We start from the raw sequence: 14,149 nt of genomic DNA, 5'->3' as shown, positions 1-14,149 counted from the left end.
TCACCTGAGCTCTGTCTAAGCTGCCGGGTCTAACACCAGCACCACCAATGCACGCCTCGCTTCCCCTGCCGATCTTGCCGTCATCCTCTCCCACAATATTTCTGAGGGAGGAATGGTGTAGGATATTGTGGGGAGATATGGATCCTGCTTTAATTACAGCCGCCAGCGTTTCATCTGATTAAACCGAGGAGGTGTTGATGCCTCGAGCCGCCGCCTCAGTTCACGACAGGTAGAAATTAAATGTCTGACCGCAAGTGACGTATTTTTATTGCAATATGCAGCTTACAGCTCCAATTACATTTCACATGAATGACATCAGGCCACCATTAAACAAGTGGGGAACTCCAGTCCTGTTATCCCCTGCGCTTCTGCAGCTGCATTTAGCTGAACCGAGCACTAATGTTGAATTGATTTGTTCACGCTTATTATGCTGAAATCCAAGTATTTATGGATAACACGTATTTCCTCTAAATAAAACATTAATTATATGGATTAATCTATTCTATACTTTGACATTTTGGAATATGTATGAGTGGCTGATGTGCTGTTGAGTGGTAAAAAGTCTCAATGAGATTGTAGCTTCAGAGTGGTGCAGTACATTCCCTGGTATTTAGCAGTTTTAAGACACTGTTTGTCATGCTGTGATAAGAGCTCATATGAGCAGTTTTGTTTTATTGCTATAACTAAAAATAGAGTTTATTTAAGTGACTTTTTCTGCAGAAAACAGCTCTGCATGCAGCTCACCTTCCCCCTGTCGAAGTTTTGGACAATGGTTAGATGCAGATACTCCTTCCTTTGCCACTCGCTCTGCATGGGGTAGTTGAGGAACTCTCTAAGCGGCCTGTCTGACCACTCCAGCAGCTCATCGTACAGCAGCAGGGTGTACGACGCCTCTGTCACACACACAAACACACACACACAAACGAGACAGTAAGGAGCTTACGCTAAATGCAGTAGTGGCTTCATTTTTAAGAAACCATGAAGGATTCAATGTCATTATGTTTGAAAATATGACTGGTGGGAGCAGATCACAGCACTCACACTCACGCAATCTGTGTTTTGGGTTGTTTTGTTTACACGTACCTGTGTAGTTTTGTGCTTTCAAGTGCAGGTCGTACAGTTTGTGAATGTAGCGGATGTACATCTCCTCTTTGTTCAACTCCGTTTTATAGAAGTTCTGACAGGAGCAGTGGGTGGTGCGAGGGTGATTTAGGACAACACGAATCACGAGAGAAAGAGAGAGAGAGAAGATTACCAATATTACAGGGAGTTTATCCATGCAAATAAGCACAAAAAGTGACAGGTTGTTCTCTGGTGGAGGCGCAACAGTATATTTCAGCTGCTGATTAGCAGTGACTTCTGATCCATCTGCCTACACACTCTCGGCCGCTCTTGCAGATGGCTGCAGTTACATAAGGAAAACCATGTAGGCATAAGGACTGACAGCAGTGACAACAGCACATGGAACAAAAACTGACTTAACGGAGGTTTGTTATGTCCATGAGGAGGACTTGTTTTTCTACAAAATACACAACTACAAAAAAAAGTAATAGAAAAGATGTAAACTTTCATATCGTCATGATGTTACAGAGAGCGTTAGCTTAGCTAGGCGAATAGACTGGAAGTAGAGGGAAGCAGATAGCCTGTCTGAATTCAAGCCGTAAAATATATGTATACAGTACATTATTTGTAAACATTATACAAAAATTTACATTTTATGAGTTTTTCTTTTCTTATAATCTATTTAAATCTGTTTAACCTGTTTCCACACTTTAAGATAAGCTAACAGCTAGATATTTGAAAGATATGAGGGTAGCATTTATCTATTTATTTCAGTAGGCCTGGAAATTATGGTATCTATTCATACTGGTCTTTAAGATAATGTTAGGGGAAGACAGACACAGGAAGTAATTGCTACTCACCAGTAAACTGACAGTACATCCAATTTTTTTACCATCCACCTCTCCCAGTTTCATACAATCCCTACGACAGAAACATAAGGCACAAGAAATGTGACATGATTCAAAGGGAGCAGGCATACGACCGTGTGTTTCAAAGTGTACGTGTGCAGTGTGCACTCTCACCTATAGTCTAGCAACCTCTCCATTAAGCGAGTGACAGTAGCGATCAGAGAGATCCCACTTTCCCTCCAGGTCTCTCTCTCAATCTTCTTCAGCAGGCTGGAGGACAAATGAGGAGAGACACAACAAGACAGAGAGATGTGAAGACCAAAAGAGACAGGATGTGAAAGGGAGCAAATGGGGAAGGAAAGGTGATTTGGGGGAGAAAAAAGAAAGTAGAAATTACTAAGAAAGAAAAGGAAGCGAAGCAAAGAGGAAATCAATCCCAGTCACACCAGTGTCACCTATGCTTGCTGGCCTGCCTGCGAAATTTAACAAACTTAAATCCCCAAAAGTAACTTAGAAAAAATTCACAGTATAATAGCTGATTTACTGCTTTGCCACTGGAAATCGTTTTTTTTTTTTTTTTTTTTTAAACAGATTGTTCATCTCAGCAGAGCTTTTAAAGAAGGCAAACACATCACAGCCAAAGTGCTGCAGTAATTCTTTTTTTTTTTGGCTGAATTTAACGTTCCCCCTGTTTCCCATCACACAGACGACACTAAGAGAACAAAGAGGAGAGCGTCTTACCTAGGGTACGGACCAAACAGAGGAATTCTACTCCAGGCGGGAAGCATAGGCGGAATAAATTAATATTAATACGATTAATATCAGCCCACACTCACACAGGTTAGTTTAGGAGTTAGTGGAGTTAGTAGGAGGAAAATAAATTAAAAAACTAAATTAAAGCAATAATTTAATTAAGCTTGAAAAGATAAAAGTAGACTCATAAAATAAGCAGTAAATAACTAGCAATCTTTATGTAGGCTGAATTAGTTATTGGCAATTTAACAATAATGATTCCTGGTGCATAATTACTTAACACTATACAATAAAGATATAGACAGTTTTAATAATGTGCAATTATTTTACATTATTTTCTTTCATATTTCACATATAAAGATGGTGGCAAAGGAAATGAATGACTATGAAAGACAAAAGGGACATTTACAGTTAATGCATATTGATATAATACTTTAAGTCACATCTATGTGATTCTAAGGAGGGGACATACAGTACATATATGAATCAGAAACATGACGTCACTTAATGAAGTAATGTTATAAGACGCCAAGTTGAAATGTAGGAGTTTGGTTTTCCAAGTCCAAATAGGAAGAGTAGTTCATAGTAGCGTGGGGACATAAAACTATGAACAGGCACTGAACCACAAAAGAAGCAGGGGATATACACACACACACACACACACACCAACACACACACACAAAAACCAGCGTTAGCACGTACACTAAACATGCAGGAGCACAAACCTGGGAAAACAAGGACAGAGTGGACAAGGACTAGCCACGGAGGAGGTGTGAGTGAAGATGAAGGTGACCCACTTACCTCTGTTTATTATTACATCATTCTACTCCATAGCAACACTTTAAAATAACAAGCTACTCTGGGCCAATCCTATCATCCTAACAAAAAGCTCATTTTGTTCAATTTCAAAAAACACACATTCATTTCTCCTCTAATTCAGGTAAAGGAGTAGAGGGCCTCTCAGAGCACTGATGCTCTTTGGTTTTCAGAGTTAAAAGCCTGTTTTCAAAAGCAGAATACCTGGATGCATCCATTTGCAGGTAAAGAGGCAAACGACCTGTGAGATTCTGCCCACACAGGCGTTTACCTGATGAGGTCTTGCGTGGGTCGTATCATTTGGATCATTAGACTCCATAAACAGCTATTTAGTCTGTCAGGAAAAGTGTCCTGAGATACTGAGCTGGCTTCTGCCCAACAAGTTACTTAACTCTGTTGTGATTTTACTGTAAAGCAGGTTAAGCTCTTGAGTAACATAACAGTCTACCACCTGACTCCATTCCCATTTCTTGAAAAATAAAAGTAAATATCCACCCATAAACCCTGCATATCTTCTACTGCTGTTCCTCTCTCTCACTCACATGCTGTTAAAGAGCTCCCTGTACGTCTCATCTCCTTTGCCCTCAGACATCAGGCTGTCCAGCTTGTCAATCAGCTTGGCCTCCACCTGTGAGAACAAAAAAAAGCATTTACATCTCAAAGAAGCTGCCGGTTCAAACAACACTGATAAAAAGACTGGGAGGGAAAGCAGCACGGACGGTGTTGGACTTCAAACTGAACAGCATGCAAGATCAAATCATATCACATCATGTCAAAGTAAGTCATTTGCTATAAGATCTGGTCAGAGGAATGGCTTCAGACATGTTTCCTAGTTTTATAATTTAATCCTGCCTCATTGAAAAGATGGTTTATCTTGTTTGCCCAAGACTGAAGATGTGATTTATTTTTCATGATTAAATTTCAATTTCCGGCTTCTAACAGCTGTGCACCTGTTTGAAATTGCCACTGCGTCTCTGCTCCCAGTCCATCATGTCGTGGAAGATGGGGATCATGACATTCCTCAGATCAGGCTGAGGGACCAGCGTCACCTCCAAGAACGGACCAATCATCGCTGGGATGAAGTTCAGCTTGTGTTCCCCTGAAAAGGAGACAGAGGTCAGCGCGGAGGTTAGGCTCTCACTTTATCCCTGGACACAGCGTATTGTTTCTGTCGCAGGCAATCTGGCCGGCTGTGGAAAGCAGCCTTCCTTTCCTTTCCGAAAATTACTACCACAATAAAAGCTGCTCTGGTAAATGTGTTGCACTTTCACCAAATTACAAAACACAGTATTTTCACAAACTAAATAATCACAGTGCATATATTCAAACTCATTACTCTAAGTGCAGGGACTTCAAATAAAGTGACATCAAATAAAGCAAAAAGAAAAATGAAATGACTTCAAAATGCATTTTAAATTAAACTAAAACGCTCTTGATGCACATAAATGGTGCAGGAATCATTATAAAAATTGTATAAATCCATCACAAAATGCAGCGACAAACAAGAGCATCCACACAAAGCAGAGTGAGGCAACCAGCTGGTTGCCATGGTGATGGATAGTTTTTGGCATTTTTTTCTTTTAGCTCCCATCAGCTGAAGTCCAAAGAAACACAGAGTTTATCTGCCTTTTCATTCTCTGATGTTGGTGCGTCACACAGCAACACTTTTACATCACTAAAGGAATAAATATGGAAATATTTTCCAGCTTGTTGTTTACAGGCCTGTGAGAGAAGCTGCTGCTGGACAGGAAGGAATGTGGTTGCTTTTGCAGTATTTTAATAGCATCACCAATTTGAATACATTATATATCACTAAAGAATTAAATATAGGAGTTAAACAGTCCATGTGTGTTAAGACAGCCAGCGTTTTATCATCTTACCTAAGTTCTGCCACATGCTGAAGATCTCACAGCCCATCATCACCCTCATGTCTCCATATCTGCATAATCAAATTTCATGGTTAGAAAATGTGTGCCTGCTGCAGGGAAGCTACACATAACTGCATTTGAAGGAGTCATTACACCGTGTCACCTACAGTACACTGTGTGTGCACATGAGTGTGGCTGTTTTGAGGTTTCACCGAGCAGGAGCAGGGTAGGACGGCTTGTTGCATAAGCACATGACTCATTACAGATCTCCTTCACACATGTTTCTCTTTAAATACATTTAAAACTAAACTCAAACAATCCCTGCAGATCTAGTCACTTTTGCATCATTGGGTTTTGTATGTATTTTATCTTCATTTCACTATATACTATTGTTAAATGTTGTATTATATATATCCGTGTATGAGATGAAGATTTGCACTTGTGTGTCTTTGCATGTGTGATTGAGGAGGGTTCTTAGTCTTAAGAAAAGTTATTCATAGGTTTAAAAGGGGAGGGTCGCTTATAAGCCCGTCAGGCTTTATGATCTTTCCATACACATGTCTGTCAGTGCAAACAATAAAATAAAAAATAAATAGTAGCATGTGTGTGTGCATGTGTGTGCTTACTTTTCCAGTATCTTCTTTCTCTTGGAGGGAGAGAAGGACTCCAGCTGAAGACAGGGTTGGTTGATAAATATAACTGACAGATAGAAATACGAGTCCCACACCTGAAAATGGCAGCAAAAACAAAAAAAAGCATCTTGTCAAACTTTAACTAAAGCTTTTAGGAATTCAGACAAAAACATGATAATATGCCACTGGCATCCAAGGAGTTTTGATATTTGAATGGTGCGTACTAAACAACAGTTAGAGTTTATTATTTGTTTGGCAACCTTGGCATCAGGGGAAGGAGGAAGATGAAATTTAATTAATTAATCTTGGTTTTTTAATTGATGTTTCTTCTTCTTTCTGTCACTTTTGCCTCTGTCTGTTTTTCTTCTCTGACGTTCAGCTTATTTTATTGTCTGCCTGAAGCCTTTGACTAATAATATTATCTCTGTTTTATGTCTGAGTCTCTGTGAAGTATGACGTACAAAAATAAATTCAAATACGTATTTGCCTGTGTGTCAGTATGTGTGTGTGTCTTTGCTGCAGCCTTTTTTTTCCCGAAGTGAGGTCGTTTGATACTCCAGGAGTTTTGAAGCATTGTGCCATTGTTCAGATCTCCACACAGACAGACACACGTCTACAGACTGCCGTTTCCCCTACCTTGTAGTCGAACTTGTCATTGAGGAAGTTTTTCCTCAGAGCGTCAGAAAGGTAGAGGACAGTTGTGATGATGACACTAAAAGAGCGAGAGAAAGAAAGTGAGCAGGAGGTGGAGAGGGTTATTGTGTCACCTTGGAGGAAAATACATCACCGTGAACAATTCCTCGTATTATTTAAACAGCTCTTTTGAAAAGCAATGGTGCAGGGGTGAATTTGCAACCAAGTGCTGTATTAATGAAGCCAACATATACAAACAAAAACTCAACAACAAAAAAAGAAGTACTGTAGAGTGGCACTCTTAGAGCTGAAGCTGTTCAACTCCAGTTTTCTGAATATAAAGAAACGTTTGTTCGACTACAAAGTCCATAAATCTGTGTTATCATCCACAGGCTCTGGTGCTTTCCACTCAAAATACAAAGGTCTTCACAACTCAGTGGATACAAGCGTTTTCATTGACCTTTATGAATCACATTATCAATGCAGCACATTTGATAGTGTCCTCCAGAGTGGCACGGTGCATTAGCCTTGGATTCACTCTCATTTTTACTGACAGCACTACATCGAAATTCCCCATTACTTATCTGTGCTCTCATGACTTAGTGGTCTAAAGAGCATGTATAATAACCCTTGTATATCCTCACTGATGACCTTTGTAATATGTCACTGTCCTGACCTTTTTCCCCACTTTTGTTTACTGCTTGCTGTTTACTATATTCTCTCATGTGTTCGTGTGTACACCTTGTGTGGTCTTACTTGTTGGTGACCAACCGCATGACAGTCCAGTCTTTAGAAAACATTTCTGGTCGGATCAGGATCCTGAAGACAGTGAAGATCTGAAGCAGGAAGTCCTGGAACAAATACAGCAAATGTGGTGTTACTGAAGACTCTGTGCAGTAGGTTAAACCACAGTATCTTCAAGTGCATCACACCCCCTTGTTCACTATTCCTTTTATGCAAAACATTCAAGAATGTGGACACTTTTTGATAGAAAGAAGTGCATATGTGTAACTCATGTAAATACTCATGAATACTATTATTAAATATAAAAAAACATGCATTCTCATTATTCAGAAACTCTGAGTCATCACTCTGGTATGGATACGTTGCATAATATGAAATGTCTATATGTCTAGTCTATTTTATTTTAACCACATACAAATGAGATCAGATGTAACATTTTACTTTTCTTTGTTGCCGTGAAATTCATAATTACACTGAGTCATGGGATTAAACCACAATGCTGTCATATTCACATCATTTAAGATTCAGTCCTTGATAAAATGAGGCTGTAAGGAGCTTAACAGCACATTGCAATGAGTAACTCTGATTCTAGGAACACTTTGGATACTTGTGATAAAAGTACTAAAATTAGACCAGGGAAACTGTCCTTCTTAAATAAGAGCTCTCAAGCTAACAAGAGCACATTACCTTTCTGACATTAAGCCAATTGATATTTCTCACTGGAAGGAACTTGTGACCTCATTAATTTTTCTCTGTCTCTTATTCTGTGCTCCAGTCTCTTCCTGTATCCTGTCACTGCTGGCCTCGCAGCCATGCAGACACAAAAATCTACACATACAAATATGCTTGTATATGAGGTGTGTGTGTGTGTGTACAGGTACATACACTTTCATCTGTCTAGCACTGTTGGTGAAGTGGGTTTTTAATAACAATTCAGAAAGTGAATGAGAATAAAAGACAGAGAGAAAGAGCAAATCCCAAGTGTTAACTTCGGAAAGAAACAAATAGAAATTGCAATATTGGAAAATTATGGTTCCTCTCTCATGACACTTTCATATTTATGTGGCAACACATACTTATCTCTGTGTTAGCACATACAGTACTATAAACACTATAGACCTGGCTCAAATCAAGTAATGACAAGCTGTATATTAATGAGGACAATTAGGTAAGATAAGTATCTGAGGGGTAGGTGGGGTCAGTGTGAGCTTGCCCATTATCTTGCATTATAATTGCTGAGCAGATGTTTTAATGAACTCTGATTAATTAGTACAATAGTGCCTTATCTACCTGGCAAAGGACACAAGCTACAACCTAACTACTGTTATCAGATCCACTGGAATAAAATTAAAGAGCATAATTAACACAGCGCTGCATGTATGATCAGCTCTAGACCGTGTTCAGATTACAGATATTTTACATATTTATTCTTTCACCTCAGATTCACACACAGACGCACGGCACAGAGTGAGAGAAGCGTAACCAGAGGCAGATGTGGAGAGAGAGAGAGACAGAGAGATGGATGCGGTGGTCTTACCCTCAGGTCGTCTTTGCTGCTGAACGCCTGCAGCAGCTGCTGGTAGTGTCTGTCGCTCATCTGTCGCAGGAGAGCCAGCAAACACGCCACAAACTCTCCCTGTTAGTACAACCCAAGAACACACAGAGAAAAAAAAAGAAGTTTATCGTCAGTAATGCTGTGGTACTAAATGAGTCGTCCTGAACCTAGAGATACTGCTACTAAGACTTGTAATCATGTTCCCTATAGGTCCATGTACTGTTTTGGTTCAAACTATAGAAAGTAATAATAGTATCTGCTGTAGGGGAGTATAATAACTTTCTCATTTCCATCCGTGTGGATGAAAAAACTAAGGAAAGTTTGGAAAAGACAAATGTGGTAATATGAAAGTTCTGTGGATCTGCAGGAAATAAATAAAACTATTCCACCTACAGCGTCCTCAGAAAGCCCTTTATTAGCCTCTACAGGCAAACAGGATGAACTAGAGAACTCTATTACAAGTGGAGCAACACTCCACCTCTCCTCGAGTCTGCATCATCCCACAGTGATGATGATGATGATATCAGCATTATCCACTCCACTGTTCCCCTTTCACACTGTGTTGTTTGCTAAATCTTAATTATTGCCATTAATGTTAATAATGTTTGTGGAATTATAGACGCCACAGCAGCGAACCAATTTAAAAATCTATAATTACTCTTGCACGTATTGTTAAGTCCCAAAACAATTTACAATAATAAGCTAAAACAAACACACACACAGACTGACACATGCAGTGCTGTACACGATGAAACACACATACAGTGACATCCTGGAACTGCAGTCTCATGGCGGTGCCGGCAGACTGGGGACGGTTGCTAATTTCCAGGATGGTCCTCAGCAGAACTCCCAGCAGGCTTTCCACAATTAGCTCCACCTCCTCCGACACTACGGGCTCCTACACAACGGAGAAGAAAACACAAACTTGTAAATGAAACAAGCCTCACCTACAGAGCCCATTTATATATACAGAAGAAAAGAAAGAAAAGTGTGAGACTAAAATGTCAGGGTGATCTTTAAAAAATTCAAATGACACACTCCTTCATTTCCTCTCTGAAGCTACATGGGTGCTTCCTGAGTTATCTTCACTAATTAGCTTTCCACTTGAGTTTTTCTAGCAGCACAACCTTGAACTATGACTGACAGCTGACGTCAGTTTTGCCTCAGAGCCAAACTGTGCTCCTCTCAGCCTATAATCTTACTTTCATCATAGCTTTAATGAGTGTTGAAGTAGTGAGTGTGCAGACTAATAAGACGTTTCAAGGCTAAGTGCAACATTTTGGAACTTTAATATTCACATTGAAGGAGGAGAATCGAAAAGAATACAAAGGCAAAAGAGCCAGTTAAAGATTAAAAGCAACTCAAATAGGGGGGAGCCTAAACTGGCCTGTGTGTGTGTAGGTGTGTTTGTGTGTGTGTGTGTGTGTGTGTGTGTGTGTGTGTGTGTGTGTGTGTGTGTGTGTGTGTGTGTGTGTGTGTGTGTGTGTGTGTGTGTGTGTGTCTCCCTCCAGTCTCTACCCCCTGACAAGACAGGCAGGTCTTGGACAGAGCGATAATGAGAAGGAGCTTCAGACTGGCACATTGGCTGCCACTGCTGTCACTTCCCTTTAGATGTGGTGCCACTCTGTGTGTGTATGTGTGTGTGTGTGTGTGTGTGTGTGTGTGTGTGTGTGTGTGTGTGTGTGTGTGTGTGTGTGTGTGTGTGTGTGTGTGTGTGTGTGTGTGTGTGTGTCCTGCTGGATGCCTTTACCACTAGCTGCCCCTCTGGCAAAGAATAGTGCAAGGCATGAATCCCAAGATCCCCCCCCCCCCCCACACACACACACTCACACACACACAATTCATACAAACATACACGAACAGTTCGAAGTGACTGCAACAATGCCCATTACTAAATTGATGGGTCTCATTACTGGACTGCACGGCTGCCAAAGTCCCCGTTACCAAGACTAATTGACCATATACATACAACAAAACAATCTGCTGTTGCAAAGTATTGGCAAGGAAATTGCTCTAAGACTAATTCCTCGAGCTTTGACTCGCTTTGCACTTATTTTCGAGCTGTTATGACGGAAAATCTCTAGTGGGAACTTGTAAAGGAGGATACTGTCACACAGCCATGTCATTCAGAATAAAGTGGGAGCTCTTAGTCAAATTATTCATTAGGTGTAAATTAGTCTTTAGCAGCAGTTCACCTTTAAACTTTGTGTTGAAGCATTGGAAAATTACACAAATAAACATTGTTTTCTTTGTGAGAGACACAGATTGACTCATTACTGGATGTTTAAGACATACAAATAAATTAGTGAGATGTAGGAAGCGCACGCTGATTCTCGTTTCGGGCAGACTGGCTTTCTTCGTTATCTTCTCATATAACTCTTGGCAAGAAGGTGAATATGTGTGTTTCCCATAAATGTCAGACTACTCTCCGAGGCTGTTGCGGGCTGGTATAGTGACAGAGAGTTATGGCTGTAATACTCACCGCGGTGCCAGTCTCCTCCTTCTTGATGAGGGACAGCATGCTGGTGAGGATGCGGGCGCACATGACCAGGTCCCTCTGCTCCTGCATGTGAGCCTGGAGGACACGGAGAACCACTGGCAGCAGGATGCACCGTGATTCTGCAACACACACACACACACAGTGGACTGTTAGATATCAAAGACGTACTGTAGAGATGAATAAAGAAACACCAAATGGTGAAATGAATTGCATTCATTTCCTTGCTCTGATTTCATGAGCACTCTGTGTTTCGTCGATATAATTAAATGTAACTAAATGTAATGCTCAGTCGTGTAAAATTAATGTGATTTGCATGAGGGATGTTTATCTTGTTACATGAAGCCTTTAGGAGAAGGCTGGAAATAAAACAGACACAGTAATTTGTTTCAGTGCACAGGCTTTACTAAGCACATTTTAATGACATGGAGTTAGGTGCACTGTAGGGTAACAATTAGCCAAGGTGTGCTCTCCAGTGAGTGTACTGCAGGAGAGCACGACCGCACAGTGGAATATGGATAAACAGCCTGTGTGTACAAGCTACAAGACAAACATACACAGTATCACTGATTATTGTGTGCATTTTGTCCATGAATCTAGTTGTTCAAATCTGGTTGTTTCCCTCTGTGCTGTTTATTTTTCCTCCGTGTTCATAATCTCTATGCAAGCCTTTTTCTCTTGCTGTTATTTGCTCAAATGTTTTTTTTTTCTTTGTTGGGTTTTCAGTGTGTTTACAAGCCTCAATTATGTGTGCGCATCAAAGTGTACATCTGTGTGTGTCCATGCCTCTTTACCTGGGTTAATGTAAAGCTGGCTTTCCACGGTTTTGGCAATGCACTGCAGTTTGACGGCCTCCAGGGGGCACTCAGCATGGACAGCGGTGGGCAGGCTGCCCAGCGTCTCCCTGACGAACCCGGCCACCTCTCGCACGGTGAAGATCTTTAACAGCTCGCCGTAAACCGCTGGAAATGTCCGCAGGAACATCGCCTAGGCAGAGAGGAGTGAGGTTTGAACATAGGGATGCTCAATGAAAATCTTTTTGTTTTCTTTATGGTGCTTGTTCTGTAATTTCCATACATTACATAAACATCATACTTGTGTACTCTATATTATAAGAATGATGTGGATGTTCTGGAAAAAGATCAGCAAGAGCTTTGGATGAAAGTGTTTGTCACAGAAAATAGCAGTAATAAAAGATATGTATCATATATCTATATCAATGTAATACTTATGTTGTTGGGAATACAAAAGTTCATTTTGCAATATTGTGCCATGAATCACTGGTCTGTTCTGGATGTGGTTGGAGCCCATGGCAAGGATTATGTGGATTAAAGTCAAGGACTGCTCCAGTGGGACTGCTGTCTGTCATTGTTTGCAGCTCTCTGTCTGATGCTCTTTCTTCCTGTCAAGGACTATCAGGCTCTCACTGCACAACTGAGAAATGAATTGAATTGTCATCTAAAATCTTATTCTTATTTACCTACTTCCATTTGGCAGGATGGAAGCTGTTTGGAGTTTTACAGTTTTACGGAGCTGCTATTCTTCAAATTCTCCTCAGTGGAAATTGCTTGAATCTGAGAGTTTCTCAACTGTCCTGGGGTCTACACTCTAGACATGGTTGACTGATGAACAGTTTTGTATTGTTTACAGGGGGTGCTTGTGAGTTTTCTCTGCTGCTCAACATGGTTTCATGCAGGGAGAGGGTGGTGGTGATTGTTGCTTGATATTCAGCGGTTGTAGAGTTAACAAGACAAGATTTCTACATCTTCAGGGCAGATTACAGTGACTGCCAAACTAGTTAGCTGGTTAGCATGCTGACTTCAGGAGAGGACGACCTTTGATAGAGACAGTAGTTAGCATTGGTTTTGCTTTGGACTCATTTAGACAACTCTTTGCAAGTAAAATATTGAAGTTTCTGTACCTATTTTCTTGACTTAGTAAAAAGCTACTAATGTTAATGTTAGCTGTGCACCACTAGAAGAACTTACAACTTGCTCCTTTAAATGTGTTTTAGTAATGTAACTTTTAAAATTTTGAAATGTTTGAGCTCCCCCAATCAAAAATAAAGACACTTTAAAAATTAAAATGGAGAAGAAAAGGTAACTATCTGATCTGATACATGGTATATTTGGAGCATAAGAACAGAAAAAGAGAAATCCTGTTTATTGTTCATGAGGACCAGTTGTTCTCCTAGTGAAATGCCATCTGTGCAAAAATGATATGAATTAAACAATAGTCAAAGAGTGATCTGGCAACACATCACTCTGTTCAACGCTCTTCTACACGTCACATAGGTGAGTCTGTGATGTGATGCACCTTATATTCATTATATTATAAAAGGTGCCAAATTATGCACCCATGGCTTCGTTGGTTAGGTGTATTAATTGATGATGTGTGTTAGCCAGAGTGTGTGCCCACATGCCACAGATTAACTGAGATTAACACTGGCCTGACCCGTATCCTCCCACAGCTATTGTTTTGTCGAGAATACAGATTAGTCTAGATCAGAAGTCAGTGCAGGGATGACGGGGAGCTTTACAGACCACATGGAGAGGGCACCACTGAAATAGCTAATGTTACACTAATAATCTCATTCTCCTTGCTCTAAAGTGAGGTGAAATTATTACAGAGTCACTGAAAACTGACTGGAGGGCTTTAAACAAGACTCCTAGTTTAATAGCTCAACTCCTCCTGTCAGTCTCTTGAGGACTTTGTTATAATTGTTCAAATGAGCTGTGAAA

General features: G+C 40.4%; 1 protein-coding gene across 1 annotated transcript in view; it reads right to left on the bottom strand.

The window, feature by feature from the left end:
* Window positions 1–14,149, bottom strand: part of dock4b (dedicator of cytokinesis 4b) — a 111,295-nt gene that overhangs the window by 25,930 nt on the left and 71,216 nt on the right. The window contains exons 23-36 of the mRNA XM_083999998.1: window positions 12,203–12,395; window positions 11,394–11,530; window positions 9,675–9,809; window positions 8,894–8,992; window positions 7,369–7,463; window positions 6,616–6,691; window positions 5,974–6,074; window positions 5,360–5,418; window positions 4,430–4,578; window positions 4,022–4,107; window positions 2,085–2,180; window positions 1,923–1,983; window positions 1,084–1,177; window positions 745–893 (exon numbers count right to left, since the gene is read on the bottom strand). Of these exons, the coding sequence (XP_083856124.1) occupies window positions 745–893; window positions 1,084–1,177; window positions 1,923–1,983; window positions 2,085–2,180; window positions 4,022–4,107; window positions 4,430–4,578; window positions 5,360–5,418; window positions 5,974–6,074; window positions 6,616–6,691; window positions 7,369–7,463; window positions 8,894–8,992; window positions 9,675–9,809; window positions 11,394–11,530; window positions 12,203–12,395 (1,530 nt within the window). The remainder of the gene's footprint in view (window positions 1–744; window positions 894–1,083; window positions 1,178–1,922; window positions 1,984–2,084; window positions 2,181–4,021; window positions 4,108–4,429; window positions 4,579–5,359; window positions 5,419–5,973; window positions 6,075–6,615; window positions 6,692–7,368; window positions 7,464–8,893; window positions 8,993–9,674; window positions 9,810–11,393; window positions 11,531–12,202; window positions 12,396–14,149) is intronic.

Source organism: Trachurus trachurus (assembly GCF_905171665.1).
Source record: "Trachurus trachurus genome assembly, chromosome: 23".
NCBI lineage: Eukaryota > Metazoa > Chordata > Actinopteri > Carangiformes > Carangidae > Trachurus > Trachurus trachurus.
Note: the sequence above shows the minus strand (reverse complement) of the source record. Positions and strands in the feature narration are given on the sequence as shown.